The sequence below is a fragment of the Leopardus geoffroyi genome, chromosome C1, assembly GCF_018350155.1.
Source record: "Leopardus geoffroyi isolate Oge1 chromosome C1, O.geoffroyi_Oge1_pat1.0, whole genome shotgun sequence".
Lineage (NCBI taxonomy): Eukaryota > Metazoa > Chordata > Mammalia > Carnivora > Felidae > Leopardus > Leopardus geoffroyi.
In genome coordinates, this window is record NC_059328.1 from 19,622,233 (window position 1) to 19,633,677 (window position 11,445).

The 11,445-nt window shown below is 56.0% G+C and overlaps 1 protein-coding gene across 2 annotated transcripts; it reads left to right on the forward strand.

Annotated features, from left to right (window-relative positions):
• Positions 1-1,085: 1,085 nt before the first annotated feature.
• Positions 1,086-11,349, forward strand: CNKSR1 (connector enhancer of kinase suppressor of Ras 1). 2 transcript variants are annotated; one of them, XM_045476174.1, is made up of 21 exons: positions 1,086-1,191; positions 3,735-3,892; positions 3,998-4,179; positions 4,737-4,821; positions 5,237-5,278; positions 5,357-5,461; positions 6,023-6,082; positions 6,184-6,252; positions 6,524-6,625; positions 6,710-6,780; positions 6,860-6,933; positions 7,083-7,189; positions 7,267-7,297; positions 7,886-8,058; positions 8,954-9,027; positions 9,171-9,242; positions 9,693-9,766; positions 9,912-9,973; positions 10,056-10,155; positions 10,251-10,432; positions 10,690-11,349. In XM_045476174.1, exons 1-21 carry the CDS (start codon positions 1,149-1,151, stop codon positions 10,957-10,959), a joined length of 2,136 nt encoding a protein of 711 aa, XP_045332130.1. In that variant the 5' UTR covers positions 1,086-1,148; the 3' UTR covers positions 10,960-11,349. The 2 variants fall into 2 exon arrangements, with proteins under 2 accessions (XP_045332130.1, XP_045332129.1); XM_045476173.1 differs by lacking the exon at positions 1,086-1,191 and adding an exon at positions 1,244-1,374.
• Positions 11,350-11,445: the final 96 nt, after the last annotated feature.

An 11,445-nucleotide genomic window follows, 5' to 3' on the forward strand; every position in this document is an offset into this window, starting at 1 on the left:
AATCACACTCCTTCAGACACTCCTGCGACATAGCTGCCATTGATTGGGCACCTCTGAGCCCAGTAGAAGGTCAGTGACCACATGGTAAATCCACTTGTTCTCACACCAGTAACCCAGGCTTCTCCATTATTCTTCTGATACCTTATATTTAGTGGTTAACTGATAAATACATGTGAAAAGGTGAGTCAAAGACCACCCCACAGTTCAGCTGATATCATTAGAAAAGGAAAATTTAGGGGCACCTGGGTGGCTCAATCAGTTGAGTGTCCAACTTCGACTCAGGACATGAATTCATGGTTCGTGAGTTAGAGCCCCACAGCAGGCTTGCTGCTGTCAGCAGAGAGCTTGTTTTGGATCCTTTGTCCCCCCTCTCTCTCTGCCCCTCCCTCCCTCTCTCTCTCAAAAATAAAAATAAGCATGAAAGAAAAGGAAAATTTAACTTTAACTTCCAGTCTTGTTATTTCATGCTGATAAAGCCATTACTATATCATAAATGTTGGGGGGGGGGGCGGTTAAGATTTTATTTTTTCAAGTAATTTCTACACCCAACAAGGGGCTCAAACTCACAAACTGGAGATCAAGAGTTGCATGTTTTACCGACTGAGCCAGCCGGGCGCCCCAATCATAAATTTGTGTCTTTAATTATATTTTGGTTATAATTCTCTTCCTTGTAGTCTCCAGCATTTTTTAATGCTTCCAAAAGCACTATTCTGAGAAAGGGTCCATAGCCCAAAGCGTCTGTGTGCAGAAACGGGGGGTGCTAAAAATCCCTGTTCGAGAAATTTGAGAGCTATTAACGCAGGTACTCTGCACCGCAACCCATTTCACAGAGAAACTGATATATGGTAGGTAGGGGCACTAACTAGCCGCACAGCTGGCATTTGCAGCCAGAGCTCTGGCTCTCGAACTTCTGTTCTTTGCTGCTGAGCTCACTGCTCACCTTTATGCAGTTTTGTGTTTGTTTTGTTTTGTTTTGTTTTGTTCCTGCGGAACCTAAAGGACAATCCAGCTTGGGGCGGGATCCCAGGCGCGCTCTAAAGTCGCCTGAGTCACCAGTGACACCGCCTCCGGGTCCGACGGCCCCGCTGCCTAAGGACGCCTGAAGGGCGGGGCAGGAGGCGGACAGGCGGGGGGGGGGGGGGGGCCCAATGGCTGTCGCCGCGCCTCACCTGGCCGTCCACGTGGGCCCAGGTAAGCTGGTGGCTCCGCCCAGAGCCCCGCCCCGGCCGGCCCCCGCCTCTCCCCAGGCAAGACTCCGGGAGCGGAAATTCCTGCGCGGGCGGGACCGGGCGGGAGCGGATACCAGCGGGCCGGTCTCGGCCATGGAGCCAGTGGCGACCTGGACCCCCGCGAAGGTGGCAGCTTGGCTGAGAGGTGGGTGGGGCCTGGGCAGAGTTGGGCTTGAGGGGCCCGGGGACGGGGAGAGGAAAGGGGAAAAGGACATTCCAGGTCTGTCGGTTAGTCAACAATTTATAGAGTGTCTGCCTTTTACCCACCCGGGACTGTGCTAGGCAGGATAGGCGAGATGACCCCGGGTGTTCCGAGAACTCAGAAGGGGGTCACTCATCGCCCCAGCATCGCAAGGGGCTGCCAAGGTGGCCGTGGGGAGGCGGTGGTTGTGTAATGAAAACAGGGGGGTGGCCCACGCCCACTCAATCTCCTTCATCTCCCCTTCGCCCCAGGGCTCGGTGGGCTGTTATTAAACCCATTTTCCAGAAGCGGAAACTGACGCACTGAGCCAGGAAGTGACTTGCTCGGGCTTTGGAATATGGCCGGCCCTCCTGTCCTTTCCCTTCTCACCTTGAGGCGCCCAGGGAGAGAAGCAGAAGCCCCAGTCACACCGAAGGGGTTGGCACAACCCCAGCCTGGGAGCCTCAGGGGAGGAGAAGCTGGCCAGAGGCAGTGAGCCCCGATGGGTGGGAAACAGGCCAGGAGTGCAGCTGGGAGAGGGGAGGGGAGTCCCCCTCCTGATGGGAGCAGAGTGCGCTGCTGGCAGGCTGCTGGCAGTCTCGGGGCCACCAGCCCCTGAAAAGCGGGATTCGGTGCTGCAGTCAGACTCCCAGGCTGGGTTCCTGGCCGCACCCCTCCACTCACCAGCTCTGTGACCAGAGGTCTCAGTTTCTCTATCCACATGATGAGAAGGTCAACAATGATCTCATGAAGTAGACAAAACGAGACACTCATGGCAGGTGCCTCGTATGTGTGGCTCAATGTAGGAGCCTTTTGGGAGGAAGGCAGCACAACAGGGTCACTGTACGTGGCAAAGAGCTGCTCATGGAGTAACAGGTCCGTGAACTCTTAGTCCAGTGTTCTTAATGTCACACAAGGGGATGAAGGAGAGCTGTCAGTGACACTCACATTCCCCAGTGATGGAGCCTGACTTGGAATGGAAGGAATTCCTTCAAAGAGTGAGCAAGCTACTTAATCTCTATTTTTATCAATTTTCCCACGTATAAAATGGGGATAACAATAATCTTTAACTCCTATGTTCAGTGAGAACCGATTGTGTTAATATGTGTAAAGCCCTTAACATTTCGCTCAGCACATAATAAGCCTTCAATAGACATTTTCCCTATTTTAGGCCCGCGTTGTGCCAGACATGGGCTGGAGTTAGAGATGAACGGTTAGTTATGGCCTAGAGCCTGAGGGGGTGACCAAGTGGGAGAGGTCGATGCTCAAGTGCAGGTGTTAGTGGAGGCACAGGGGCAGAGGGAGCAGGAGAGCCCTCCGACTTACCCTGGGAAGTCATGGAAGGCTTCCTGGAGGCCGTTGAATTAAAAAGGGGAGTGAGGGAGCTAGAACAGTCTGGGCAGAAGAAATAAGACATGCCAGGTCCCTGAGGCCGAAAAGCATCTCAGGAGTTACACTACAGGGACTTAGTGCCCGGATCATACAGGACCTTGCAGACCAGGCTAAAGAGTCTGGTGATAATACTGTGGTGGCTGTTACTGTCTACCATGAACCTGGGAATAGGCCAAGTGTTTGACATATCTCAGTCATGTCACTTAATACCCACAGGATTAGAAGGTAGGTGCTTGTATTATTGCCATTTCACAGGTGAGGAAACTGAGGCATAGAGCAGTTAAGTTACTTGCTCACGTACTAGCCCTCAGGTCTCCCTGACTCCAAGGTCTTGTGCTCTTATCACCATCCCCATGGTTCTCAGACTTGAGTAAAGCACCTGGAGATTTGGTTAAAATGCAAAATGCTGGGCCTACTCGGAGTTCTGATTCAGGGGGTGGGGCTGAGAATTTGGGTTTTTTTTTTTTTAAGTTCATTTATTTATTTTTGAGAGAAACAGGGACACTGCAGGTGGAGGAGGGGCAGAGAGAGAGGGGAAAAGGGATCCCAAGCAGGCTCCGTGCTGCCAGCGCCGAGCCCCATGCGGGGCTTGAATGCACAAACCGCGAGATCCTGACCTGAGCCCAAACCGAAAGTTGGACACTTAACCCACTGAGCCACCCAAGCGCCCCGAGAATTTGTGTATTTTTAACAAGTTCTCCAGCGAGGCTGTCACTGCAGGTGCTCTGGAGACCCTTTGAGAGCCATTATCCTCTACTCTTCTACTCAACTCAGTAGCTGAGGGCAACTCAGAGTTTCCCTCTGTGAAATGGGTCCCCAGATTGATGCTAGGAACAGATGGGAGGGAAAGGGGCTTTGTGGGGGTGAAAAAGTGGCCTGAAAGGCCCTGGCACTCCCGGCTCCCTCCATGCTGGCCCCTGTTCTCCCTCCAGGCCTCGATGACTCCCTGCAGGACTATTGCTTTGAGGACTGGGAGCTGCCTGGCAAGTACCTGCTCCAGCTCTGTCCCCAAAGCCTTGAGGCTCTGACCGTATGGCCTCTGGGCCACCAGGAGCTCATCCTGGAGGGGGTGGAACAGCTCCGGGCCTTGGTGAGTGAATGGTGGCCACACTGGCTGCAGCTTCCATCCACCTGGGGGGTTGCTGATGGGGGGCTGGCCACTGTCAGGAGATAACCTGCCTTTACTCTGGCGCAGAGCTCTGGGCGACAGACAGAGAATCTGCAGAGCCTGACGGAGGGATTGCTGGAGGTGACCCAGGCCTTCCAGAGCTTAGTCGGAGGCCACCTGGAAGGCTGTGCTGAGCCCCCTGCTGATGTCCTTAGCGCGGCTGTGGAACTGGTGCATGAGGCCCGCGCCCTCCTCTTCTGGCTCAACAGGTACCTCGGGCTCCTCCCAGGACCCTGGTTGGGCTGACTGGTGAAGGGACCCTTCTCATCCCTGGCCTCCTCCGGGGCGTGGGAGAGAAGAACAGAGCTTGGTTCTTGTTCAGATATTGTGGAGCAGGGCGAAGAGGTTATTTGGTCAGTGCAGGGGCACCGGGATGCCTGGGTTCCCACTCATTCATAGCACTGCATAGAGAGCTTCTCCACTCTTCAGTGCTGCTGCTTGTCCCATAGGTCCCAGTTCAAATGTCACCTCCTCTGGGAAGCCTTCCCTGTTGGGTGTTCTTAGAGCTCCAGACACCTCACAGCAGCTGAAGTTATATCATTATTGCTATAATCATGTTCCTAGAACAGGGCTTGGGACATATCAGGCACTTGACAAATAAGTCTGGTGCTAAGCTCTTTAGATTTATCCATCATCTTCTTTGCCCCCATCAAAACTGTCAGAGTAAGCGTTATGTATCCCCAAATGAGTCGTTGACTCTGAGCGGTTCCATGACTTGACCGGTCAGCACAGCCTCCTAACCACTGCTCCATACTTCCCCCGTCAGGTACCTCTTCTCTCGCTTAAACGACTTCTCGGCCTGCCAGAAGATTGGGGAGTTGTGCGCGGAGCTGGGCCAGGCCTTGCAGGAGGTAGAAGAAACAGGGGCCAGGCTTGGCCCAGTTTGTAGGGACCAAGTCAGGCTAGAGCTTTTTATAACCTGTGAATCAGCACAGGATCGGCTGTGGGGGTTGGGAAGAGGCAGAGGCAGGAAGAAGAGAGGCCTGGCCGCTGGGTAGGGGGCAATGAGGGCCTGGGGTCTCCTAGCTGGCAGGGGCAGCTCAGAAAGTTTGACTCTCAGGAGAGGGTGGGGTGGGGGAGGGCATGTATGGTGACTTCTGGGGCCTGGCATCAGGGAACAAGACCTTGGAGCCAAAGCTCTGAGGCCCCGTAGTTCTGGGAGGAGACCAGCATGCAGGACGCAGGGAGGGACTTTGGGGAAGCCCACCCTGTCCTCTGAGAAGGCAGTGCCCCCGACTCAGAGAAAACTGTCCTCTCTGCTTCCAGAACAGTCCGGCAGCTGAGAAGGAGAGCAAAGTCCTGAGCATTGTGAGTGTGGGGTTGAGTGGGGAGTAGGGGTGGCGGGGATGGGGGCTCAAGCTAGACATCCTGCTCCCCCTCCCCCAGTGCAGCCATGTGGTAGAGATCTGCCATGCCATCCTGAGCTGCAGCCCCCAGGAGCTTCTAGAGCAGACGGCTGTGCTGGAGCGTGTGCAGCTGGACGATCCTTTGGTGAGCGCTGACCCCTTGGCGGCCTTGTCCGGGCCCTCGGATTTGGCTATAGCATCCCACAGAACCCTGTACTGTTATGGCTGGAAGGCCTTTTCTGTACAGCTGTTAAAAAAGGCCCAGAGAACTTTCCTGGGGACACACTGTCATTCAGCACTCTCTCCAGTCCTGAGGGGCTTTAGCTGGTATGGTCTCAGGTGACACGTTCCAGCCCTGGACACAGACCTGGCAGGTTAGGGGACTGGGGAAAGGACATGGACTTTTCTGCCTTAATCTTTGACCAGTTAGGAAAACAGGAGCCTCCAGCCCTGCCCTGTCCCTGCCCCATCCCTGCTTGTCCCTTTAGGAGGGCTGCTGAGAATCTCCTACTTCGTTAGTCAGGGGACCAGCTTCCCTCTGGCCCTTACTGGAGGAGGAGGCAGGGGCCCAGAGAGGAGTGGCAGGCCCTAGGTCACACAGCGAGGTGGGCAGTGCCAACCTGGGGCCAGCTCTCTCCCCCATCCCCCCGACCCAAGAATCCCAGTTCCCTTATACTCTCAGTGACTGCAGCCTCTGCTTTGGCAGGGTCTGGAAATCCATACCACCAGTAACTGCCTGCACTTCGTGTCCCGCGTGGGCACTCAGGTGAGAATCCCACGCTCTTCTCAGCTGCCGTCTTACCCTCCGGCTGAGCCGGCTTCAGGCCCATGGAAAGCACACCCTATGAGCCCCACCCCCCATACCAGGTCCCTGCGGACTCCCGGCTGCAGATCCTGCCTGGAGATGAGATTGTCCAGGTCAACGAGCAGGTGGTGGTGAGTGAGGAAGAGGGACACGGCGGGAGGTGAAGGGGCTACTGAGTAGAGCCCAGGGCTGATGGGTGGGGAGGGTCCCTTGGGGAGACCAGGGCTGTGGGAGCTGCCTCCCGTGAAGTGAGCCAGCTCCCACAGGTCAGAGTGGCCTTGGCAGAGGCAAGGTATAGGGGCTGATGGAGGCCTCCTGGAGGAGGCTCTGGCTTACTCCAGAGCTTCCTGGCCAGCTCCATCATCCCAGAGTCCCTGTCCTTCCCCCTGCCCTGTCCCCCAGGTGGGCTGGCCCCATAAGAACGTGGTGAGGGAGCTGCTTCAAGAGCCAGCCGGGGTCAGCTTAGTGCTGAAGAGGGTCCCAGTACCAAAGACCCCCCCACAGGTAACTGTCCCTCAGCCCTGCCCACAGACTGCTTTCAGACCCCCATCGTCATCAGCTCTGTCACCATTTCTGGTTGTTCCCCAGACCCCTCCTCGGGCCCTGGGCTCCCCACAGCTGACGATCTCCTCGCTGGCTCTCACCCCACAGTCTCCCAGGTAATGGCTCTGCTGCGGGTGCAAGGGGAGGAGGGGGAGCCACGGGCTCACTCCTTTCATCTCCCCTTGCTCTCCCCAGGGCCCCACCCGAAGACGTCTTTGCCTTCGACCTGACTTCAAACCCAAGTCCTGGACCCAGCGCTGCCTGGACAGGTAGTTTCAAACTCCCACCAGGTGGTAGATGCCCCAGGCAAGGCATGTGGGATGCCTGGCTCTGATCCCCAGACTCCAACACCCTCACCCTACTGCCCAGCCTGGGGCTAGGCTCACAGGCCCTCCTCTTTCTCCTCCCTCCCTGACAGACTCTACCTCCCTTGACCCTGAATCCCTACCCATTTTCCCTGCACCCCCAGCCACACTCCCAGCAGGGGTGGCAATGACTCGGGAACCCCAGGAGCACCCTGACAAGGTAAGGTGAGGGCTCAGCGAGGAGGGGCGTGTGGCTCCGGCCCCAGATCCTTCTCTAACCCCTTATGGTCTTTTCAGAGTCCTGTCCCTCGTCAGAAGAAGTCAAAAGGTAAAAGATGTACCTGACTGGGTGGAGGTCCCCTGATATGAGCTCTTAGAAGTGTTTACAGTGCTTGGCAAGACCACCCCTCACATTTCACACACAGCTTCTCTTGAACAGCTGTTTCTGGGGTCAGACAGACCTGCGCTCCCAGCCTGGCCCTCTCACCTGCTCTGTGACTTTGGGCCAATGGCTTATCCTCTGATTTTTCATCTCCTCGTCTCTAAAATGGGAAGGGTCGGGGGCGCCTGGGTGGCTCAGTCGGTTGAGTGGCCGACTTCGGCTCAGGTCATGATCTCGTGGTTTGTGAGTTCGAGCCCCGCATCGGGCTCACTGCTGTCAGCACACAGCCCGCCTCAGATCCTCTGTCCCTTCTCTCTCTGCCCCTCCCCCACTTGCACTCTCTCAAAAATAAATACATAAATAAATAAAACGGGAAGAGTCAGCCCTACCTCAGGGAGACACCTGTAACATTTCAGGCGTAGAGTCTGGGTTCAGAAATATCTCTGGGGAACGCTGGTGGGGGAGTGGGGAGCAGGTTTGGGGGTCCAGGATGCCTTGCGGGTCCCTAATCACCCAGGCCGTGCTGTGCTGCAGGTGTGGCAACGCGGCTGAGTCGCCGGCGGGTGTCATGCCGGGAGCTGGGCCAGCCAGACTGTGACGGCTGGCTCCTGCTGCGCAAGGTGGCTGGTGGCTTCATGGGTCCGCGCTGGCGCCGCTGCTGGTTCGTGCTCAAGAGACACACGCTCTACTGGTACCGCCAGCCCCAGGTGAGCGCCACCCCCCACCCCAATACAGGTCAGCAAGTGAGTCAGAGCCGTGGTTCTTGTCCTTATTCCACCATCCACTCCATCTGTGGTCACAGGCAGGCCACAGACCCCCCTGCCCCCTGAGCCCTATCTGTAAAACGAGGATGCTTTTTGGAGAGAAATGAGTGAATATGTGTGGAAAAGCAGTCTGGGAAAGGTATCGCGGGCAGTGCAGAAAGAATCACGTTTATTCTGCCCACCTCTCCTTCCTCTTCTGTTACTCTGTCTGTCCTAGTGATGGGCCGTTTGTTCAGCTGTTTATTCATTCAACAAACATTCAGGTGCCTACCATGTACCCAGCTCTTAGCCGGGTACTAGGGACACAGGGAAGACTTGAGAAGTTCCTGCTCCTCTAGGGTGGTGGGGGGAGGATGTACACACACTCAAGGACAGTTCAGGGGACACAGGCCGTGATGAAGGAAAAGCCCAGGGATGGGGAGCAGCCCAGCAGAGGTAGACAGTCCAGCCTGAAGACTGGAGAAGGCCCCCTGAGAAATCAACGCCTGAGGGTTAGTTGTATGGAAAGGAGAAAAAACCAGGAACGGAGAGCAGCGTTTGTAAAGCTCAGGGGTATGAAGCAGCTTTGTGTGTGTCTAATGACAGAACAAATGTATAAGCAGTCTTGTCTCTCTGGCTGTTTGCCTGGATATCTTTGGTTCCCCTTTGCTGTCTCAAAGGTGCCCCTTGGTCATAACCCTGCCCCCACCCCAGATTCCTGCCCTGAGCTCTAGGCAAGGGGAGATTTGTGGTTGGAGAGCCCAGAACACACCCTCTCCCCTCCCCCGCTCCAAGAACCTGACTGGACCTCGAGGGTGTTGGGCCTTCAAGCTGACCCTCACGCTATGATTCCCCCCAGGATGAGAAGGCTGAGGGCCTCATCAATGTTTCCAACTACAGTCTGGAAAGTGGACAGGATCAGAAGAAAAAGTAGTTAAGTCCTGGACTGTGATAAGCTGGGGGGGGTCGGGCAAGAAAGGGAGAGCGGGGAAGTGGGGGCAGCAGGTAGCTGGGAGTCCCAGTCCAGTTCTGGATGGGCACAGCCAGGCTGACCCAGGCCCTGTGCTCCCTGGCAGTGTGTTCCAGCTCACCCATGACGTGTACAAACCCTTCATTTTTGCTGCTGATACCCTGGAGGATCTGAGCATGTGAGTGCCAACCCCCTGACGTCCCAGCTTCCACATGAGTGCTTGGGTGCTTGGAAACCTGGATTCAAATCCCAGCTCTCAGATAGTAGCTAGTCAAGGCATTCACTTCTCTGAGCCTCAGTTTCATCATCTATAAAATGGGTTAATAAAAGTTCCTGCGTGGCTGGACTGGGTGACTGCGTGGCTCAGTTGGTTAAGTGTCTGCCTTTTGATCTCAGCTCAGGTCTTGATCTCAGGATTGTGAGTTCAAGCCCTGTGTTGGGCTCCACACTGGGCATGGAGCCTGCTTAAAATAAAATAAAATAAAATAAAATAAAATAAAATAAAATAAAACAAAGGGTTCCTACCTCTCAGAAGTGCTCTGGAGAATTAAATCGGAAGATGATATAGGTGAAAAGCCCAGACATATAGTAAATGGCAGCTCCCTGAGACCCGTTTGCCCCTCCACAGGTGGGTGCGCCATCTCATCACCTGCATTTCCAAGTACCAGTCTCCAGGCCGGGCCTCCCTGCCCCGAGAGGAAGGTGGGTGTCTCACCAGGTCTCAGCTGAGCCTCTGTCTTTCCTGGAATGGGGGCTGGGAACTCTAATGCTCTAGCCCACTCCCTGGCCTCCCGAAACCCTGTGATGCTGAGTGGGCTCCCCAACTGCTCCTGTCCCCCACCCCCAGACTGCTACAGTGAGACAGAAGCAGAAGATCCTGATGATGAGGCTGGGTCCCGCTCGGGCTCGGTGAGTAGGAGACTGGTAGGGGGCAAATGGCAGACCATGGGGGTCGGAATGCCACCCTTCTCTCCTTCTACCCTGCCCACAGCCCAGCCAAGCCCGAGCTTGGAGTCCACTCCATGGAGACACATTACCTGCAGCCACCCCCATGCAGGGTGGCCCACGGGCTTCCTTTGGCCCACCAACAGGTGCTGTGCTGGGGCTGGGAGCTGGGATGGATGGGGGGGGGTGGGGGGGTGGGGGCTGGGATGGGCACATTCTCATCTGCTCCCCCCTCCCACAGACAACAGTGAAGGGGCACTGGAAGGAATGGTGTGGGGGCTGAGGCAGGGTGGCGTGTCCCTCCTGGGCCAGCCACAGCCTCTCACTCATGAACAATGGCGGAGCTCTTTTATGCGGCGCAACCGAGACCCCCAGCTCAATGAACGAGTGCACCGTGTGCGCGCGCTACAGAGCACACTCAAGGTCAGCTGGAGGGCACTGGGCGTGGTGAAGGACTGGATTCTGGGCTTTCGGCTCTGGTTCCTGGCCTTGAGCTCTGGGCTCAGCTGTGGGTTGGGCCAAGTTCTAGGTTCCCGGAGCCAGACTCTCAATTTAAGGATCCGTGCTAGACCGGGCCAGGTGCTGGGTTCTAAGCACCGGACTCCAGAGTTAGCTCTGGGCTTGGGCTCTGCCCTTCTCCCTGGGTGATCATGACCCCTTAGCCCCCACCCTCTTCACAGGCAAAGCTGCAGGAGCTGCAGGCCTTGGAGGAAGTGCTAGGCGACCCTGAGCTGACTGGAGAGAAGTTCCGGCGGTGGAAGGAGCGGAACCAGGAGCTCTACTCAGAGAGCCTGGGAGCCTGGGGCTTGGTGCAGGCTGAAGGCCACTCCCAAGTCCTGATCTCTGACTCCAGAGAACAGTCTTCCCACCCCCTGCCCTCTGAACCTGAGGAACAGTCCCATCTCTGCCCCCTGACCCCAGAGAGCAACCGCGGACCTCCTGACCTCTGACCCTGGCTAGTACCCTGGCTCCTGACCTGTGGCCTTGAGGACCACCTCAGCCTGCAGCCTCTGACATGCCCAGGACAGAGCATCCCCGGGTTCTATTCAAAGTTGAAGGTAGCGCTAGTCCATGTATCACCCCAAGGTGCCCCCCTTTGCCTCAGCGTCCACCATTTCTGTTCCTCTGTCCCTCAGAGTGGGCTAAGGTGAAGTGAGCTCTGTGCCATCCTCTCTTGCCAATTAAGGAGTGAGAAGCGGGGCTAAGGAATTCTCTCTCCCCCTCTGACCTACAGGGGCGTAAGACTGTGCACTTCTCCCTCCCCCAAGCCAGCCTGTGTAGGTGTTCATTTCACACAAGAGACACTTTCAACAGAATAAAATCAGTTTATCTAAAATGAATCCACATGTGCCTTTGACTTCCATATTAGAACCAGGAATCTGTCCCCAGAGGGGACAGGGCTGGAAAGATATCAGAAGGGCACGAATGCTCTTGGT

Bases quoted from the DNA above. Each gene is read 5' to 3' on its own strand.
- CNKSR1 (XM_045476173.1), top strand. From the start codon at position 1,323: ATGGAGCCAGTGGCGACCTGGACCCCCGCGAAGGTGGCAGCTTGGCTG. The intron at 4,180-4,736 runs GTACCTCGGGCT...TTCCCCCGTCAG, and splicing joins CTCCTCTTCTGGCTCAACAG to GTACCTCTTCTCTCGCTTAA. The intron at 9,243-9,692 runs GTGAGTGCCAAC...GCCCCTCCACAG, and splicing joins ACCCTGGAGGATCTGAGCAT to GTGGGTGCGCCATCTCATCA.